General features: G+C 36.2%; 1 protein-coding gene across 1 annotated transcript in view; it reads right to left on the reverse strand.

Moving 5' to 3' along the window:
- zgc:153184 (uncharacterized protein LOC751652 homolog) overlaps positions 1–17,485 on the reverse strand; it is an 18,563-nt gene extending 1,078 nt beyond the window's left edge. Inside the window, exons 1-7 of the mRNA XM_046863672.1 lie at positions 17,244–17,485; positions 5,607–5,690; positions 4,859–4,933; positions 4,583–4,654; positions 2,774–2,977; positions 1,368–1,838; positions 1–332 (exon numbers count right to left, since the gene is read on the reverse strand). The exon at positions 1–332 is cut by the window's left edge and continues 1,078 nt beyond it. Of these exons, the coding sequence (XP_046719628.1) occupies positions 300–332; positions 1,368–1,838; positions 2,774–2,977; positions 4,583–4,654; positions 4,859–4,933; positions 5,607–5,690; positions 17,244–17,249 (945 nt within the window). The 5' untranslated portion in view covers positions 17,250–17,485 and the 3' untranslated portion in view covers positions 1–299. The remainder of the gene's footprint in view (positions 333–1,367; positions 1,839–2,773; positions 2,978–4,582; positions 4,655–4,858; positions 4,934–5,606; positions 5,691–17,243) is intronic.
- Positions 17,486–20,096: the final 2,611 nt, after the last annotated feature.

Raw genomic sequence — 20,096 nt, forward strand, 5'->3', positions numbered from 1 at the left:
AAGATATGGGCAGGTTTATTTCATCTACAAATGTAATATTTTGTTTTCTGCTCATAGTCTAAAAATACTGTATATTCCTAGGCCACTGTTAGATGTTTAACCATGCAAGGCTTTTAAACTGGTGTGATAGTGGCTACACTGTTGATTTTAATACTCAGGCTTAAAGCATACATCAGAGCATAAGTCCAGGTCCAGGTCCGAAATGATAAAACACAAGTCTTTGCATTTGGCCAGTGTTTTTCCTCTGGTTGATGTCCTCCATTGGATCTTCACCTTTCACAGCTATATGTTTGTAGAGCTCAGTCCCCGGAAGCTGGATCCTGATTTTGATCCTGAAAAACAAGTACATTATATATATCACAAAATCACAAGCCAATGTGGCTACTTGGGTATTGCCCACATGTATTTTTCTTCCTTTTCTTTTGTGATTTAAAACCAGGTATATTTCTCCTTCATTTCTTTTTAAACATACTGCTTTTTACATAGACAAATAATGTTGATAATACTGTGCTTTTGTATTTTCGATTCTCAGGCAACGCAACCCAAATGAGATTCTTTTTTCTTCTGTCATGAGCATGAAATGAAAGAAAAAAACTTTTATGTGGTGTTTAGGGCATGGTACTTGACATCTGCTTGCAACAAGAGCAATAACCACAAAAAGAACATCAGGAAAGCATGTGAGTGAAGTTCACACACAGCAAAGAGCACCTTCCTCAGAGTTACTAGCTGTTCAGAACAATGATTAGAAATGATCTTTAGGTAAAACACTTTTTGAATTTCAAGTACAGGTTATACTCTTCCTGATGTTATCTTTTATATATTTTGTTATTTTTTTTTACTATTTAAGTAAATGTTTTTTGTATTAATTTATATCACCACACAGAAAAACATTACATTTCTAGTCATAATGTCTATGGCTTAAGTATGACAAAGATTTTGTTATGATTTGAACATTGTCCACTTGAATGTTGGTAGTCAAGTAATAATTGCCTACCCTGGTCTACTTAGTGTACACATGCTTTTGCTGTTACTATAACAACTATTGTAGATATGCAAATTGCAGTCTAACAACGTGAATTGGATTTGCTCACACAGAGTTCCCAAGTGATAAAATTATTTGGGAAAGAAAATTACAACTTCTATGTAAACAAAACTGCTGCTGAATTTCGAATTTACTGATCATTGTACAGAATTGGTATCTTATCTTCTGCAGCACCTCACCTTAACCAAATATCTCACATAATTGGGTACCATGTTTACTGTACTAAGGCAATAAGCAAAGTTGACTCATGGCAGCTAGTCCACAACTTTGTGAACACTATTTCCTTATAATGCATGCTAATGTATATTCAGTGTGAAGAAATTACCCCTGCTTCCAAGTTCTCTTCAGTAGATTCTCCTGCAGTGTCGTCTTCTTTTTTTGCACATTCCGTCTCCCCTTTGCTTTGTTCCTCAAGTGCTTTTTCAACTTGTGGGTTGTCCAGATCTCCTGAAGTCTCAGGATTTCCTGCAATCTTTTCCTCTGCTACCTCTTCCTTGTTCTCCCCTTCAGTGTCTCCACTCCCCTCATTGTCCTTGGTCACATCGTTGAGTTCTTCCTGCAGCTCTGTGTCTTGTACGGTGATTGGAGGCGTGGAGTCTTCCTGGTTCTCTTGTGTCTCATCCTCAAAAACATTCAATGCATCCTTGGTACTGTCATTCTTGTCAGGAGTATCAGGACTGTTTGGATCACAAGGAGATCTGTTTTCCTCAGGTGTGTCTGAAACCCCCTCATCACCTGTTGACTTTCTGTGTGGACGAGTTGGTGGTCGCCGCTTGAAAGAAAGCCGGACTCGACACTGTGGAGACAAAAAGCAAAACAGTGTCAGTATTTTGTTGGTTATAACAACATAAAACAGGAACTAGTTTATTAGTCACGTTTAAGAAAAATAATATAAAATAAAAGTAATAAATAAAAGTGTGAAAAGGAGATATTCTGCAGCAATATGCTCTGGATGAGGGAATAAAATTTGCCTTAAAAAATCAGACAACTTACTACCTACTCTTTACACCTTCTAGGGGAGAAGAGTTCTTAGCCTAGAGTTCTTGGCTGGAAGATCTAAGTCAATTCCTTTATATGGAAATACAGTAAATAACAGTATCTCTAAGGTACAGTATCTGTGTAGAGATTAACATGTTCTCCCTTTTTCTGTGAGTCCTCATTTTTCTCTTTTTTTCCCATCTTAAAAAAACATGCAGGTAGGTGAAATGCATATGATCAATTGCCTCAAGTGTGAATGTACATCTGCATTATGGCCTTGCTATGGCCTGGCATCTCAGCCTGTGTCTATTTAATCTCAGTGCACCTGTTTTGGATATTTGTATTGCACCTCAACCCTGACAAAGGTGAAGTGCTTACCCAGTTTACTTGGTTTACAAGCTTCCACTAAGTCTAGTGCAAAATTCCACATAAACAATTACTATTAAGAAAGGTGTAATGATGTGAGAAGGAAGTGGGTTAAACGGATTACAATTTTTATCTTCCATTGATGGCTCCTTTGAGCTTGCATGGAGTTTAGTCTCTGACAACAGCTCTGTTGCCTAAACTGTTTGCATCATCTTGTTTTTAACTCAGTTCAGAGTGTAAAAGCAGCAATATTTATATTCACATCAAAACCTAGTCCCTATTGACTATAATTTATAATTCTCAACTTTTAATAAATAGGTAGCAATAAACTTCATAATCCTCCCTGCATAATTCAGTTGTTACAGTAGCAAAGCAAAACAGTCAGACCTTGTTAATGTTTGGAAGTGTGGTGCCCTCAGCTGGTTGCTCGAAGCTGATGGGCACCTCATTTTCACTGAGCTGCTGAGGGGGCCTCAGGTTGGGACTCTGGTGACAACAGGGGCTGATAGCACAGAATGGTGCAGCCTGTTGTTTCCCTTCTGGACCTTTCGTTGAGTTGAGTAGTATAGAGGGTGTCAGTATGGGAATGGCCTACATGAGACAAGAAATATAGTAACATTAGACCATTTACATTCCACACTTATTTAATGTATTGTATGAATTTGAGTGTGTCTCCTGTGTCTGCTGTCTGTATGAAGACATATAAAAAACTATGCCACTAGAACTATATCAGCTTAATCTAATCTGCAGTCATTTTTTAGAATGAGTGTTTTAAACAATCATCCCAAATATAAACAGAGAAAGGAAATAGGGCTGGACATTTATTATTATTATAGACACAAGCCTCACTTATTTATTTACATATCTACTAAGATATCTGGATCACATCACATGACCTTGATAAAGCACAGTCAACCAAACACCATACAGAGACCTTCAACTAAAATGTAGACATGGAACTACAAATGTTTCCTACCTGTACTGAAGAGAGGAACAGAGAAAAGTGGCAGCCGTTTTGTCTCATGGCTGCTAAGTCGAAAGTAGGACAACTCAGCAGCCTTGCATTATTGCTAAAACCTGATCTGATTAGCAAGCAAGACTGGGCCAACCCCAGATACTGACATAGAGCTACTGCTCTATAAATCCGTAAATGCTACTGTAAATCCTCCAGGGTGACCACATAATATGTACAGTGTGTATTATGGATAGAAAACACACACACACACACACACACACACACACACACACACATATATATATATATATATATATATATATATATATATATATATATATATATATATATATATATATATATATATATATATATATATATATATATATATAAAATTCATATTGAACAGGTAATTCTGCCACATTATAACAAAAACAGAGATGACCACAAGTTATAGATTCATGTTTTTAACATGGTTTGTAAAAAAAAATGCATCTTTTCCAGACTTTTTTAAGACCATCAGGAATAACAAAAAATTATTTTACTGTCAAGTCACGATTATTGAATTTGAAGTAGCTGAGGGTGGGGAAATGTACACGGTCAGTAGTATAGAAAAATTGCAATTAAAGTTATCCTCTTAACATCTTGTTATAACTTGTGAATGAATAAACTAATATAGCTATGAATATCTGAATATGTGACTAAAAGGTTAAATGTTACACCTCTCGTGTGTACAGTATTTTAATGTTTTCATGCGCAACATAAATGCCACTTGTGAACACTATGTGGCAGCAGAGATACGTACGTTGAGAAACAGCAAATCTCTTCAAGTGTAAAGGGGGTGTACAGCTGTTGCTAATTCCAAAATACTACAAAATATTTGTATATATACTGATATATATTGACCTGAGATCAGCTCAGAGGAACTGACTTAAAAATAGCTTTGTATATTTTGTAATGAAGCATGTAGTAGCACATCTGTGCGCGTTTTTTTTTTAATCACTATCAGTATGCATGTATGTCACACAAACACAGACTACTGAAGGAAGCTGCAAGATGGAGCATTTCCTGTGTAAAGTGCTTCCTTAGAACTGCTGATTCATACAGACTTACACAACTAACAGGGCCTTTGGTTTATATATGTAAAGAGCTTGCGTTTTCCACACAATGTAACTTTATATATATGATCAGTATTGCATTTAATTATTAGTTATAAAACAGGGAAAAAATCTGATGTTTACCTGCAGCTTTTCAATAAGGGGAGAATTCTTCAGCTTGGTCTTGGGGGGAGGTTGAGGTGTAACGGCTGTTTTCTTTGACATAAAAATGAGGTGTAGGTCAAAACATATCACAGAATATATGAAAAAAAATGAAAAATGAAATGCTATTGAAATGTAGTTTTTGAAATTTTATTCCAATTTGTTAAGCTTGGATTAGATGGAAATAAAGTTTTCTTGATTAAAACTAATACTGAATCGCTGAAACACAAAGGTGATGTATCTGAGTTAAATTCTTACCTCCTTCTCACTCTCACTATCAGTCTGGCCATGCAACTGCAAAGAACATGGAGGGCTCCTTTGAACAGGTTTTCTCTGAGACAGTAACAGATGGATTTGCATTACAAATTATATGGCATATGCAGGATGCTAATAAATAATACATGATGGATTTTACACATACAATGTCTATATGCATTGATATTTATATCACAGCACTGGTGAAGATAAACAGGAGCCAGCAAATCACTATTATATTATAATGCATCTGTTTTAGCATGTTATCTTTTCTATAGCAACCATTCATTCATAGGTAACTGAATGGAGGACACAAATAATCAAACCTAACAATAAACTGAAAGAAAAAAAACTTGACAGTGTACCAGTTTATAGCCGCTATATAGTGATAGATAAAATCACTATATACACTTCATAAAAGAAGTGTAACTATTAACAGATAAAAATATACGTGTTGTCCTTAATTAAATAATAGCAAGTGGCACATTGATGTACTATAAGAGAAAAAATATACTTAAGGGTGTGACATTATAGGAAAATAATAAACTATGTAACAATAACCATTTGATGATAATTTTTTCAATAACAGCATGTCCTGAAGTGTTCCTTACAAGGATGATGGCTACGATGCTGATGAAGCCTGATGGTCTTTCTTAATTTACAATCATTTAATTACATTCCTTTCCTGTGATTATGAGTTGCAAAAGATTTAGAAAATTGTAAAAATAATGTGACATAAGTTAAATATTACCTCTTCACTCCTTGGCATTGGCAGTGGATGACTTTTGAACTTTCCAGCCAATTCAGCCACTGATAACTTCACTGGAGATGCCTCCTGAAAAAGTCAGAGTGATGATTTGTATCAGAAATGCATGTACTGTATATGTAAACATTTGTGCTGTTAAACAAATGTCTTTAAATGTCATTTCTAGCTTTGTCATGTGTAGTGTGTGTGTGTGTGTGTGTGTGTGTGTGTGTGTGTGTGTGTGTGTGTGTGTGTGTCTGTGTGTGTGTGTGTGTGTGTGTGTGTCTGTGTTCCACATGCATGGCCCGTGATATGTTTAATTGTAAAATGAACAGAATTATTTTTTTAGAATAAATACTTATAATGGGAATCTAAGGGCGACTCCTAAGTTAGTTTATTTCTATTTTTGTTGATGCTATATTTTACATCACATAGCCTTAGAATTGGAGTCTTTAATTTTATTTCTAATCATGAGACAGGCCCAATAACACCTATGTTAAGCGTGATTTTTGTTTGGAATGAAAGCCTGAAAAACCGTCATCCACACTGCTGATAACATTTAACATTCATGCACTCAGAGTAGTAAACAAAATTAACTTTTTAAATATTCTGTTAGAAAGTTGACAAATGTGTCTTCAAGTAAGACTAGAACTGTTTCTATTTCATGTTTGCTGTATCCTGTACCCTTAAAACTCCTAAAATATATTACTGCTAATGTGCTCTATAAAGGCTAGGTTCTAAGAAAAAATACATGAGTATTTCTTGACATGGGTATATAGCAAACTAATGTGTCAGTAATGTTTTTAGCAATATATTTAGCACTCACCAATCTTGCACTGACCCACATTCATTTGCATATGAACTCTTTTACTATAACCTCAGCCCAATTATAGCTTTCATTTTCACTAATCCTGATCCTGATAGCAAGCCCTGGATGTATTTAATATCTAATTTCATCAATCACTGAGCAGTGACACTCTTTAGATGCTAAACTGTGTTGATTTAGGTCCTTTTCCCACACACCCTAATAATGTGCCTCATGAATTACAGAACTGATACATTGGCCTCTTTGTTTTGTTAACAGATTTACTGAGCACAAGCACTGTTACTGCTGGATGTTTTCTGACCCGTGCATTTCTGAGGCAGTTTAAACGTCAGGATGGCTTACTTTCCCTGTTGACACAGGGTTCCCACAGAACCCAGAATATCCCCAGACCACCAAAAGAGAGAACTCAAGAATTACAAGCCTTCAGGGGAGTGAATACACTCAAATAGTAGTTTTACACGCCTCTGTATTTATCCGAGCCATTGCATAAACCATGATGCAAGGATCACCTCCAGACTCAGACAGTACTTGTTTTATGTAGCTGATCACATTTCCCGATTTCACAACAACAGGAAAAAGGAGCAGAGCTAACATGAAGTAGCGCAGGGAAATGGTGACATCAGCCCATAGCGGCATTTGGGACATAAGGGTTGGGAAGTTTGGGTGTGTTTCCTAGAACATTAGCACAGCTGACTAACATCATGCTGACTGCCTGGGGAATTACAGACACAGATAGTAGTTTCAGTATCTGTTTCTCTTTTTTCCAATATAGTTTTGAAATGAGTCACTATTATAAAGTTATGTATATCAGCACTGGCAATGTGCCTCTTTTTCTCAGATTCTATTTTTTTCTCATACTGTTTCTTTTGCTCTGAGAGCTATTCAGGATGAATCAATCGTTACACACAGATCCTCCTTATTGCCTTAACTTTGGGTGTCTGCTCTGTCTGAGCCAAACCCTTTGGAAACATTAACACACTTCTACCACAAACATTCTTATTCAGTCTCGCAGATACACACACATTCCCTATTCCACACACACAAACACAGTGATCTCACCTACCTCGTTCCCTCCACCCAAAAGGGTGAATACTACATGCACAAACTTAGAATCCTGCATGTTGCCTAAAAGTTGTACACACACACACACACGCACGGAAAAATTGAATAATTTTCCTTGTGATTTGTTTCCTTCCAAATTGTTACAGTTTCTTTTCTTTATTTCTGATAAGCAGAAGCCCCCAGAGACCACCCACCCTTGTTTCTTTATTTTGGGGCCCATGATTGTTAACTCCTTCCTGTCTCTTAAAAACAAAACCCTGTGCTTAAGTGCTTACAGCGAAAGACCATAAGAAGACAATAGAGTTAAGCATTTAATGAATGTTGATGCTTTTGTTGGTTAACCAAAGCTGATGGTTTCTAATATGAAACATTTGGAAAGGAGCCATGACTTTGCTCCTTGGTCTAAAGAAATGACCTTCAGTCTCAGAACACAACACAAAGGCTGCAAAAAATAACTTACACAATTACTGTCTCAAACATTTAGAGTTCGCAACCACATGTTAAACACGCTAACACTCAAGTTCACTACTGTTGCTGTGGCCAAATGTGATCGTGTTCATACTTGTTATCTAACAACTTACATGCATGTCAATTATTATCAAGTGAGCACAATCATACTAATACCATGTATGGCAAAGCTTGCTAGACTGCACTCTATTCTATAGGATATAAAAGTTCAGGACTCTGGGAGGGCCAGAAGAGTCCTCTGTGGGAGTGAAAACCTAGCCAGACCTATTTTAGGGGTTTTGGGGCCTGAGAAAAACGCTACCAAGTTTCATGGAGGCTTGGGTCATTAGTTTCTTGTTGACATTGACATGAACCATGTCCAGAGAGAAATGTGTCCCAACAGTCAAATTTACTAAATAGCCACAACATGTAAAAAATTTGTACACTACATTTCAAGGATTATAAAAAGTATAATATATATGTAGAGAATCTATCACACTATATCCTTCCTATTCTGAAAAACTAAACTATACCTCTAATCTATAGTTTGAGGAAAACCCCCTCACTAAAACACTCACACTCAGACGCATACAATCAGCTGAGACAAAACACTCAGATCTGATCAGAGAAAACCTGCAATTCAACTCTTATCTCTGCTTTCTATCTTCTCTGACACAGGATGTGTGTGCACGAGTGATATGAGGATGAGACAGAACAACCATGTGTGAGCAGGAAGAGATGAAGCTTATATATAAAGAGTGTGATTCTTTCAGCACCTCACAAAGCAAAGAGATTGGCAGGTGCATCTGTCTGAAGTTACTCTATGCAACACTTCAGTCTTGCAATTTAACAGTTGAAATGCTCAGTCTAATGATGTGTTTTTAGTTGTCCCACTTGTTTGCATGATGTGAAACAAACTGCAGCCCTATGTTAAAACTACAACTCAAATCAAATTCTAATTTTATGTATATGTATTATGTATATATATATATATATATATATATATAACTTCCCTGAAGAGTGGAGGGAATAATAAGAGCAATGTGGCACTGAATATAGAATGCAATTATCAAAAATCACATACCGTACTTATGACTAGGTGATCCAATACTTTTGGCAATATTGTATATATATATATATATATATATATATATATATATATATATATATATATATATACAATATTGCCAAAGTATTGGGACAGCTATATGAGCTGTCATCATGTATTTTAGGTTATAAGTATTATTAAAATAAATAGCCTTATCAGCACCATTTGAAGATGGTTTTGCAGTCGGTTTATTTTGAGTTCAAAACAGGTGACACGTTAAGACTCTAAATTCGCGTATGTATGACACTTTGAATCCGAACTTAACATTCAAAATACTAAAGAAAATTTTTAAGTTTGTAAATAGAAACAACAATCGCAGCTAGGTGCCCAAGAAAGAAGAAGAAGAAGAAGAAGAAGAAAAAGAAGAAAAAGAAGAGCTGGTCCAAATGACCTTTCATACTTTTCAAGCTTTCAGCACTTCAATCAACATGGGCATGGACAAATATGGATGCTTTATGCAAATATATGTTTATTATTAATGAAACCAAACTCAACATAGAGCATTGCTTGATTTAAGACTTGGCCCATCAGTAAAACAAATTATGTTCATAATGTTTTTTTTATATCTGAGCAAAGAAAGGACATCGTGTATAGATGTTTTGCATTGAAGGTTTAAATTTAGCATCTTTTACATTTATTCATTTATATTTTTAATAGAAATGGTTCTAAGTGTGGAGCGTGTGTTAGAGAAGTGAAGAACAGAGTGCAGGCAGGGTGGAGTGGGTGGAGAAGAATGGCAGGAGTGATTTGTGATAGAAGGATATCTGTGAGTGTAAGGGAAAGTTTATAGGACTGTGGTAAAACCTGCGATGTTTAGAGACAGTGGCATTGAGTAAAAGACAGGAGGTGGAGCTGGAGGTAGCAGAGCTGAGCAGAGATTTCCGTTGGGAGTGACGACGATGGACAGGATTAGAAATGTGTTTATTATAGGGACAGCGCATGTAAAGACGTTTTGGATACAAGGTGATAGAGGCAAGATTGAGATGGTTTGGACATGTGCAGAGGAGAGACATGGGGTATATCGGTAGGAGAATGCTGAGGATGGAGCCACCAGGAAGGAGGAAAAGAGGAAGACCAAGGAGGAGGTTTATGGATGTGGTGAGAAGACATGCAGTAGTTGGGCTGGAAGAGGCAGATGTAGAGGACAGGGGGGTATGGAGACGGATGATCCTCTGTGGCGACCCCTAATATATATAATGACATCACGGAGCTGTTGGATGTTAGAAACATGGCGCTTCTACACCTTCCACTATTCTGCCGAATCGTGTCAGCACTAATTAAAGATGGATTGTTATTTGCAATCGGAGTTCAAAACAGCGCGAGAACAATGACCACTTTAAAAAATACTAAAGAAAAAGTAAAAGTTTGTAAATGAAAACAGCAATCCCAGATTGCTAGATAAAAATGACATTTTACCCCATTTTACTGTGCAGGGTAGGCAAAAAGGTTAATTATTCCGAATAGTGGGTGAAGTGTGTTACTGTGAATAAATGACTGAACACATTCTTAATTACTAAGTCCTGGGTGATTTAGTCAGTGTGTCTTTGTGATAAATGTATAATAAGATAATCTTAAACTTATTAACGTTAGCATTTTAAAGTAATGGGAAAAACATTATCAAAGCAAATTATCATTTTACAGTGTAGCCTAATGACATGTCATAGCCAAGGAAGAAGAAGCTGGTTCTGATGACCTTTCATAGTGTTGACCCTAGTTAAATTTTATTAATATACACATTTATATTTACACAAGTAAATATATAAAAGAACTGATAACATGTTTTGAATAAATAAAACGGTTAGAGATTAAATTACTTTCAAGTGCTTTTTATTTATTCTGAAACGTGGAAGGAAGCAGGCTGAAGGCCTGTAACTCAGTTTCAGGGTGTTACCGATCTTCTTATAGCCTGGGCATCTTTGTGGAGAGAAACAGTTCTAATTCTCAAATCCTCAGAGGGTTCTTTACCATGAGGTGCCATGTTAAACATCCAGTGGTCAGTATGAGAGAATTGTACCCAAGGCACCAGATTTTAACAGCTATTGTCACTTAGGGTGTACTCACTTTTGTTGCCAGCTATTTTGACAATAATGGCTGTATGTTGAGTTCTTTTCAGAGGACAGTAAATCTGATATACAAGCTGCATGCTGACTAAAATATATCCAAGTTTCTATAGTTTTGTCCCTCGGAAAAAAAAAGAGATACTAAAATGGTTGTTAAAATGTGAGGGGTGTACTTACTTTTGTGGGATACTGTATATATACACACACACCGATCAGGCATAACATTATTACCACCTGCCTAATATTGTGCTGGCCTGCCTTTTGCTGCAAAAACAGCCCTGACACATCGAGGCATGGACTTCACTAGACCCCTGAAGCTGTGCTGTGGTATCTGCCACCAGAATGTTAGCAGCAAATCCTTTAATTCCTCTAAGTTATGAGGTGGGCCTCCATGGATCGGACTTGTTTGTCCAGCACATCCCACAGATGCTTGATTGGATTAAGATCTGGGGAATTTGCAGGCCATGTCAACACCTAAAATTTGTTGTTGCGCTCCTTAAACCATTCCTGAAACATTTTTGCTTTGTGGCAGAGCACATTATTATGCTAAAAGACACCACAGCCATTAGGGAATACCATTTCCATGAAAGGAAAAGATGCTCTGACCCAGTTGTCTAACCATCACAATTTGGCACTTGTCAATTTTCTGTTTCTAACATAAAATTATGTTATTAAAATTAAAATTATATGGCAAACTAACAGGTGCCATGTTGAAGAGATAATTATTGTTATTCACTGCACCTGTCAGTGGCCATAATTTTATGCATTATATATTGGCACACATCAAATGCTCAATTATCAACTTCTTCTCTTTCCAACAAAGACAACTAGCAAATTATCAAACAAAGTCTTTCTTAGTCAGCTAACACATGGTGTGGTGAAGGAATTAACACACAAATTTGGACATCAAAAGCAGTTATGCTATGTTTTACTCGGAAATTAAATGCATGCTTCGTAAAGATTTAGGAAGGAAAGACAAAAGTGATGCATTTTTAAAGAAAAAGCTAGTGAATAAGAAGAATGATAAACATAGATTTGAAGAAGAAGAAGTGATGGAAATAGCAGTCTTACTGGAGTAAAATCCGAGCCTTGTGAAGTTTACATTCATTTAAGTGTGTTGGATTAAAGTGAAGAACACTGAGATCAGGCTGCCAGGAGTGACCATATAAAACAGCAGCCAAGTCTTGTTAATGCTACCAGCAGACTTGCAAATATCCTTTGTTTCTCCAAGTTTCCAGGGAAACCTGCTGTATTTGAAATCACATCACTTTTCCACTGGAATTGCAAGTTTAGCCCTTTATTTGGCCACTTGTGTTGAACAATTATATCAAGTCTAGTAAACTACTTTTTAAAATGTTCTCAGTAGAAAGTCTAAAGGCACTGTACAGCGCAATATGTACAAGCTCTGCTGAAAACAAAAAGCCAAAAGCTATACTAGAATCTCCTAGCTTATTTATATAAATAGAATATAACCATTCTTTATTCCTTATCAGGTAAATTCACACTTCATACTCGCACCTGCTGCAAGCATGTCACGATTTGTGCAAACCAAAATATATTATATAAACTATAAAGTATATTTTATATATTTTCAGTATGAATGTTCAGTATGAAACGATAAATTGTTCTAAATAGGTACAGATACAGGGATGGTGCAATATTCGTTGAGGGTCTTTTAGGTTATCTTTTACTTGAGGTGTACTTAATGGCGTGAGCTTGTGTTCAGTTATGAAATTTGTGGGACACCATTGCGATTGGGACCACCATTAACATTGGAATATATTGTTGGTAAGTACAAAAAGAGTGTGAAATAAGAATTAAGAGCTGGACTTGACAGACACAGTGATGCTTTCTTTTTTGACCAACACAAATATGAATAGCTGGAGCACAAAACATTAAACAGATCCAAAAATAGATAATATCATTGTGCTACAACCCTAATAGATACATGCTATTAATTTTATATTAATGCCACAAGCCAAAAGTAAAATTCAAACTCTACACATATACTCTTCAGCATTACCAAATATGGATTCCAAAGTCAAGGCAAGTCCTGTCAAATTCCACAGGAATGTCAAACAATCATAAACTGCAAAGATAACCATCAGATTTTTAATGTATCAAGACATGTGGGGATTGAGCAACAGCAGTCCAGACATGCACTCATACACATTCCAAATATACACAGCAGAGCGACACTCCATAGACAGAAACGTGCAAGTGTCACAAGACAGAAAGTTTCCTTTCACTGCTTATGCTGTGAGTGGTTAGTGTCTCCACTTCCTCCATTCTAGGATAATGTACTGCTGGGGGATAAGAAAAGTCATGCCTTGATTTTCTCAAGGAACTTCCATACAAGGTCCTCAGGAAAGACTGCAAAATGCTTTTCAATTTATCCATGTAATAGTTCCTGTAATTATGAGAATAGGAATTTTCCTGCAATAGCATCAAATCACAAACCCCCGCCACCCCCCACCCACCCCCTTGAAACCTTTTTACGGATCATTAACTCTTTTAGTACTTTGTTGTAGGAGTTAAAGTGACTTAAGTAAAATGGTCTTGGCTTATCTACAAAGATGTAATTATAACTGCAAGAGAACAAAACTAGCATTTGCATATTTGTTCTATGATTGTTTTTGAGCAAGATATCAGTGTTGTACCCTAATGCTTCAGGGCCCCCCTTTAAATAAAACAGTAATTTTTTTTTTTTTTTTTTTTTTACTTCCTCTGTAACACTTGGAAGCATCCTATTACAAACTCAGCGCAACTTAACTGCAGGTCAATGACCTGCATGTGTTCGATCGTGGCTATGTTGCCCTTTTAGTACTGTTAGATTTGAGTGCAGCGTTTGACATAATTGACCTTAATATTTTCATTAGCAGGCTGAAAGACGAGCTCTGTTTAGGCGGACAAGTTCCTGCTTGGTTTAGATTCTTCTTGACAAACAATTGCCAGTTTATTCAGACTAGTCCGAGTTTTTAAAAAGAATTGCAATATGGTCCACCACAAGGTTCTCATTTAGGATCTCTAAACAATCCCTTGGATTGCGAATGATACACAGTGAGTTCAGCCAGCTTCAGTAGCACACCTGAGGAAAATGGAAGACTATGTTAACTATGTCAAAGCTGGAAAATTATTTCTCTTTAAATCTCATGGGTGGATATTAAGTGCCATTCTTATTATTATTATTCTGCATGGGGGCACATCACCATCTTTTCAAGCTTGCCAATGACTGAGAGCATTAACAGCTAAATTGTTCAGCAAGCATTGATTTGCATTGACAGACAAGGGAACTACGCCAGCCAGCACATCTAATGAAGCATGTAGCAGCAAGTGTGTCAGACTTCTGCCTTACCTAACTACAGTACTTCAATTCTTACCACTCTATCTCACCAACTTTTACCTACTGACTCATTAACAAGAGCTGAATTTTACATCTTTAACAATCATGATTTGGCAAACACTGCAATAACAATTAACATTTTTTTGTTGATAAGTGTGAACCCTTCATTTAGCTTAATAGCCATCAGTGCTGTGTCTTCCATCATAGAAAATGACCCTGATCATGGACACAGTGATATTGAAATAGACAAATAATTCAGAACATACTGTCTTGGATAAAAAATGATTAAATGCAGTTGGCTAAATGAAAAGTATACTTGAAAAAAGATGGTGGTAGTGTATAAATTATTATTATAAATCATCTTCATATTATCATTACTCAGTATCAGTACTACTCAACAGTTGCATACAATTTAAAGACAGTTAAACACATACGACATCACTTAATGTAGAGCACCTGTGCTTTAATCAGACACATTTGACGCAACATTGTCTGACCTGCAGACTATTGGACACCTGCCTTTTCAAGCCATGTGTGGTTCTTTCCCAACTCTGTTACCACAAAGTTAGAGGGACACAAAAAGCATGTCTTTGGATGAGGTAGCATTAAATTTTTCCTTCAGTTATTCTAGTGACCCAAACCTGATCCAGCATGACAATGTCCCTGTGCACAAAGTGTGCAAAGCTCGCTGAGGATATAATTTCTATATCTTTACAGAACTCTAACCTCACCACTATTAAACACCTTCAGCATGAACTGGAACAGTGACTGCATTCCAGACCCCCAAGGTTATTATATGGGCAAATCGATACTAAATGTTGAATAGGATTTTAAAAAGCACAACTGAATCTTATGGTTATACCATTTGGTGGAAATAAATGAAAGAGAAGCAGAAGTGTTCCGATCACACGGCATTGTGCCAAATCCGCTGACTGCAGCATTTGAATGCTTGAGACGACACAGGACTTCCTAAGGACAACACTAAAAATGGTCTCCTCCCTCCTTCCTTTTTTCAATCAAAGAACAAGAAATATCCTTAAAACCAACATCCTATACTTTCCTACACCATGGTTAAGTCTTAAATACTTAGGCTATGATTCTGGCAAATCCATTATAAGTCTCCACTTGATTGTTAAACCCAGATTGAAACTAGTGACTGAACTTCAATCCTCACTTTGATCAGTATATAACTGGATTAGTAGTAGTGGTCCGTTGATATTATTGCATGCTGGCAGCAGTCATGTTAGTTTTGTTTTTGCACTTAAGATGAATAATACATGCTTGTTCCCATATGCTTGGCAGATCTAGCCCATTCCCTCACATCTGCAGTTACACTCTGTTCCTAGTTTTACTCCAGCTATCCATATATATATATATATATATATATATATATATATATATATAGGTACACACCCAACCCACCCACACATGCACACATAATATACACATACTCATGATACACAGGGGACTCCCAGACTAGTAAGTGGCCAGAGGATGTTGTGAATTTTCCCTCGTGATTCCACAAGCTTTCACTGACTTAATCTGCTAGAAGTCAGTCTGCCATCCTGTAAACAACCCAATGCTTTAAGAACATATTGTCTCTTTTTCTTTTATATTCATCGTTTTTTTTTTTTCTTTCCTGTTTCCCACTTCTTCTTAGCCTGTGGACATATCAGCTGAGAATCACACGTTGTCTGATGTATTCATTTTACCAGCATCAGCGAAATTCATTTGAATGTACTTGGGCACTTTTAAGGGCAGGAACAAGTAACACGTGCTATGCGAGGAAATGTTCCTCTACAAAGACGAGAAAAAAAAGCCTGCACTGGTTATCTGTCTACAGCAGCAACTTTCTAAATCACTACTTCTCTACTATATGCTCTTCCACGACTCTCGTATGGATTATGCTGCTGCTGGTGGTTGGGGAGTCGGGGATTTGGGGGATTTCAGGATCATCCTTTACACCTCATAGGTTCATACATGTGTAGGTCAAGTTTTCTTTGCAGAATACCTTTCTTACATAACGACATCACTGCACTGACTTAATTACTCATTACTATTGAAATATAAATATCTTCAGACCCCTTCAGAAAATGTATATAAAGCATAGATTTCAAATACTGACACATTATTGATATAGGTACATTATTATGCTGAACATTTATTTAATCCAAATTAGTTTTACTCATCAACTGTCTATTGAGAAAACACGAGGTCCAAGTTGATATAATTTATAGATTGACTTGTTACCAAAAAAAGGGATCTCAGCTATTTTTTATGGACCCTGGGGAAATCTCCAGAACCCACTCTGAGAACCAATGCTACTGTATATAGTTCTTAATATACAAAGGATCAAGTTAGGATTTAAATCTGTATGAATTAGTTATTATTTATTAAATCACAGAGATAATTGTGTCAGGGCTGTAATTTTGGTGGTATGAAGAGTTGCAGCTCACACATACTAACAGAAACACCTGATCACAAGCAGTAATACTAGTTGAGGAAGTGTTGTTTTTTTGAAAACATTGCATCCTCTGGTTGTGTGAAATCATATACATTTCTGTTATATGAAATTCTGTTACATAAAATATGGCTTTATATGCAGTAAATAGGAGGTAATTCGAGTTGCTATTCACTGCTTAAATCTTTAATTAGGCAGTGATGTTTCAATCTACTGAAGTTTCCTGAAGGTGCATCCTGAACACAGAAATGTGATGTATCAACTACAGTAAAGTTCATTTCATCGAGATCACTAATGCAATATCAAAGCAAGACTACAGAAAATGAAGAAGTCTACCTCCATCCTCTGTGTGCGTGAGATGTGTCCAGCTGTGCCCTGGTGTGTCCAAGTAACGCTGATACAGATGTCTATTAACTTTCGAGGCTTCACACTGAACTCCCAGAATCACATATCCATCCGAGCAGCTCTACACTTGAACCAAACTAAACTAAAAGATCACACACTGATCTTCTGTCTGAGAAGAGAAGGAGGAGAGGAGGAGGAGAGGAGGAGGAGGAGGTGGAGGAATAATAAGAGGAGGTGACTGATGTGGTTCGCTGTATTTTGGTTTTCTCTGAGACGCGGATCACACACACACACAAACACGCGTTTTGAAATGAAGACTGCGGGTTATGCGAATAGATAATCATGATTAAGGTTTATTTCAGCTCTTTGGTCTAAACACGGCGTTGAGGCATTTATACTGTAGTCCACTTTTACCTACATAATAGTGTCTGCAGCCCTCTAGTGGTCATCTGCAGTACAGCTTTTCACTTCTCCCATTCCCATGTTAGTGAATCAATTATATCAACAGAATCAATTATATTTGTAAAGAGGAATAAAACTAAAAGATACAATTTACACGATAAAAGCCTTTGTTCACGTTAATAATGTAATAACTTGTAAAACAATGAATCATTCAAATGATTTAATCATTACGACAACTGTTTATAGTAACATTCACCCATCACTTCACTACTTATCATCTGGTTGAAGCTCTTCACCGATGAATCGAACAGTTTTGACACTTCATTCTCTAAAGAGCTGTCCACAAGTTTACTTACAAGATTAAAACATTTAGATAGGGAAATCAGAACAGTGGAACAGTGTGTGTACTTGCAGAATGCACTGTCATATGGTGCAATTGTGGATTTACTTGGACAAAGCCCTGTGACTTTAGCAACATACACACACACACACACACACACACACACACACACACACACACACACACACACACACACACACACACCCAATATATATATATATATATATATATATATATATATATATATATATATATATATATATATATATATATATATATATATATACACAATTGTTACATGTATGGGTTATTTGACTGTGAAAATTTCTGAATTCTGATTTTAAGTGATTCTTATATTGCAACTGAAAGAACATTTACATATTTTTCTTTCTGTGATGCGTTTGTGCCGATCATAATGATAGAATATAAACTCTGTAAAAAATCAGACTAGGGAGGAGAAAATGGGCCAGATTCCCAATAATACTTTTTCAATAAATTATATATAAAGTCATAACTTATTGATCATATTTCTCTTTTAGTAATTTAGTAAGGGCCAGAAAGCCACAGTCAGTCCCTGCCAGCTAACAGAATACCCACTCAATCTGACAGTTTTTCTGGTGTCCTAAGAACATTTTCTTCTTTGATTATTTGCCTACAAAAGTGAGCTTTGTTTTTTACATAACACACTCTGATATCTGAAAACTGGGTCTGAGTTCAGCTCAGTTTATCTTTTCTTACTTGGCAAGACACATAACAGCAACCACGAGATTCAGTGAAAGTATGAAAGAAGCAGAAATGAATCGGAAATTAATAATGCAGAAGATGAAGAAAAGTGTAATAAATGGATAAGAAATATGGCAGTGAGAAAGGGAATCTCTAATCTGACACAAAACCCAGAATCCAGAGTTTTGTTTTATATTATATTATATTATATTATATTATATTATATTATATTATATTATATTATACAGAACCTCCTGTTTATGCTGGTGGTAGGACAAAGTTTTGAATTTCAAATCAAAAATGTACTTCAAGTTCATACTTTACATGTCTATAGTGTGAAAATATTGAAAATGTATTTAAAAATCTAGATTTAATTGAACTCATCAAAACCAGTTCAGACTCTCATTCTGGCATTGACCATCCTGTTCCTACATGCTTACACCACATGAATGACAAATGCGGCGGTGTGTTTTGTGAAGTTAGAAGAGGTACAGTCTCTCCAGTATCACCTCATTAACCGTCCGTGTGGAAACATGGCAAAGGTTCCGTTTGGTGTCCTGGTGATTTACGTAATTTAAAACACCGCAATTACTTTAAAACATTCACAAGAATATTTTGTCTTTATGCTCTATGTTGAGTTTTGTTTCACTAATAATAATCATACATTTGAGTAAAGCATCAATATTTGTCCATGATCATGTTGATTAGAGTATTAAAAACTTGAAACGTGTTAAATAAAGGTACATTTAGAACAGATAAAAATGTGCGATGAAGTTGCGTTTAATTGTGAGTTAACTCATGACAATTGTGCAATTAATCACGATTAAATGTATTAATCGATTGACAGCCCTAATAATTTGTTGTGAGGTCCAGTTACCAGCGTGACACTAAAACAGGTAATAGCAGTGGCTACTTTTTTACTAAAGTACATATCAGAGCTCAAACTTCTTTACTTTAACTTGAGTAAAAAGTACAGTCAGTACTTTAACTTTTACCAGAGTATATTAAAACATGAGTATCTGTAATTCTACTTAAGTGAAGGATTTGTGTACTTTTGCTACCTCTGGCACATTTTGCTACCTCTGGCAAAATTTTTTTATTTTTTCTGTCTTACAATCAATGTCGCAGGCCCTGTAGAGTGTTACTGTGGAAGAGTGCATTCTTCGGCTATTTCTCTGAGAGGGTCTTTAGGGTTCTTCAGGTTGGTGAACATCTTTAATTGAGTGAGGTGACCTTTCCAATCAGTGATGCCATTCCTCCAGTTACCAATGAAACTTTGGTTTTAGCACCCCTTCTGGGCTAATGATGCATTCTGCTACTTTGGAAACATATAACACCATTTTATTTATGTAGAGGACAAAATAAATTAGACCTTAAAT

Source organism: Silurus meridionalis, chromosome 12, assembly GCF_014805685.1.
Source record: "Silurus meridionalis isolate SWU-2019-XX chromosome 12, ASM1480568v1, whole genome shotgun sequence".
NCBI lineage: Eukaryota > Metazoa > Chordata > Actinopteri > Siluriformes > Siluridae > Silurus > Silurus meridionalis.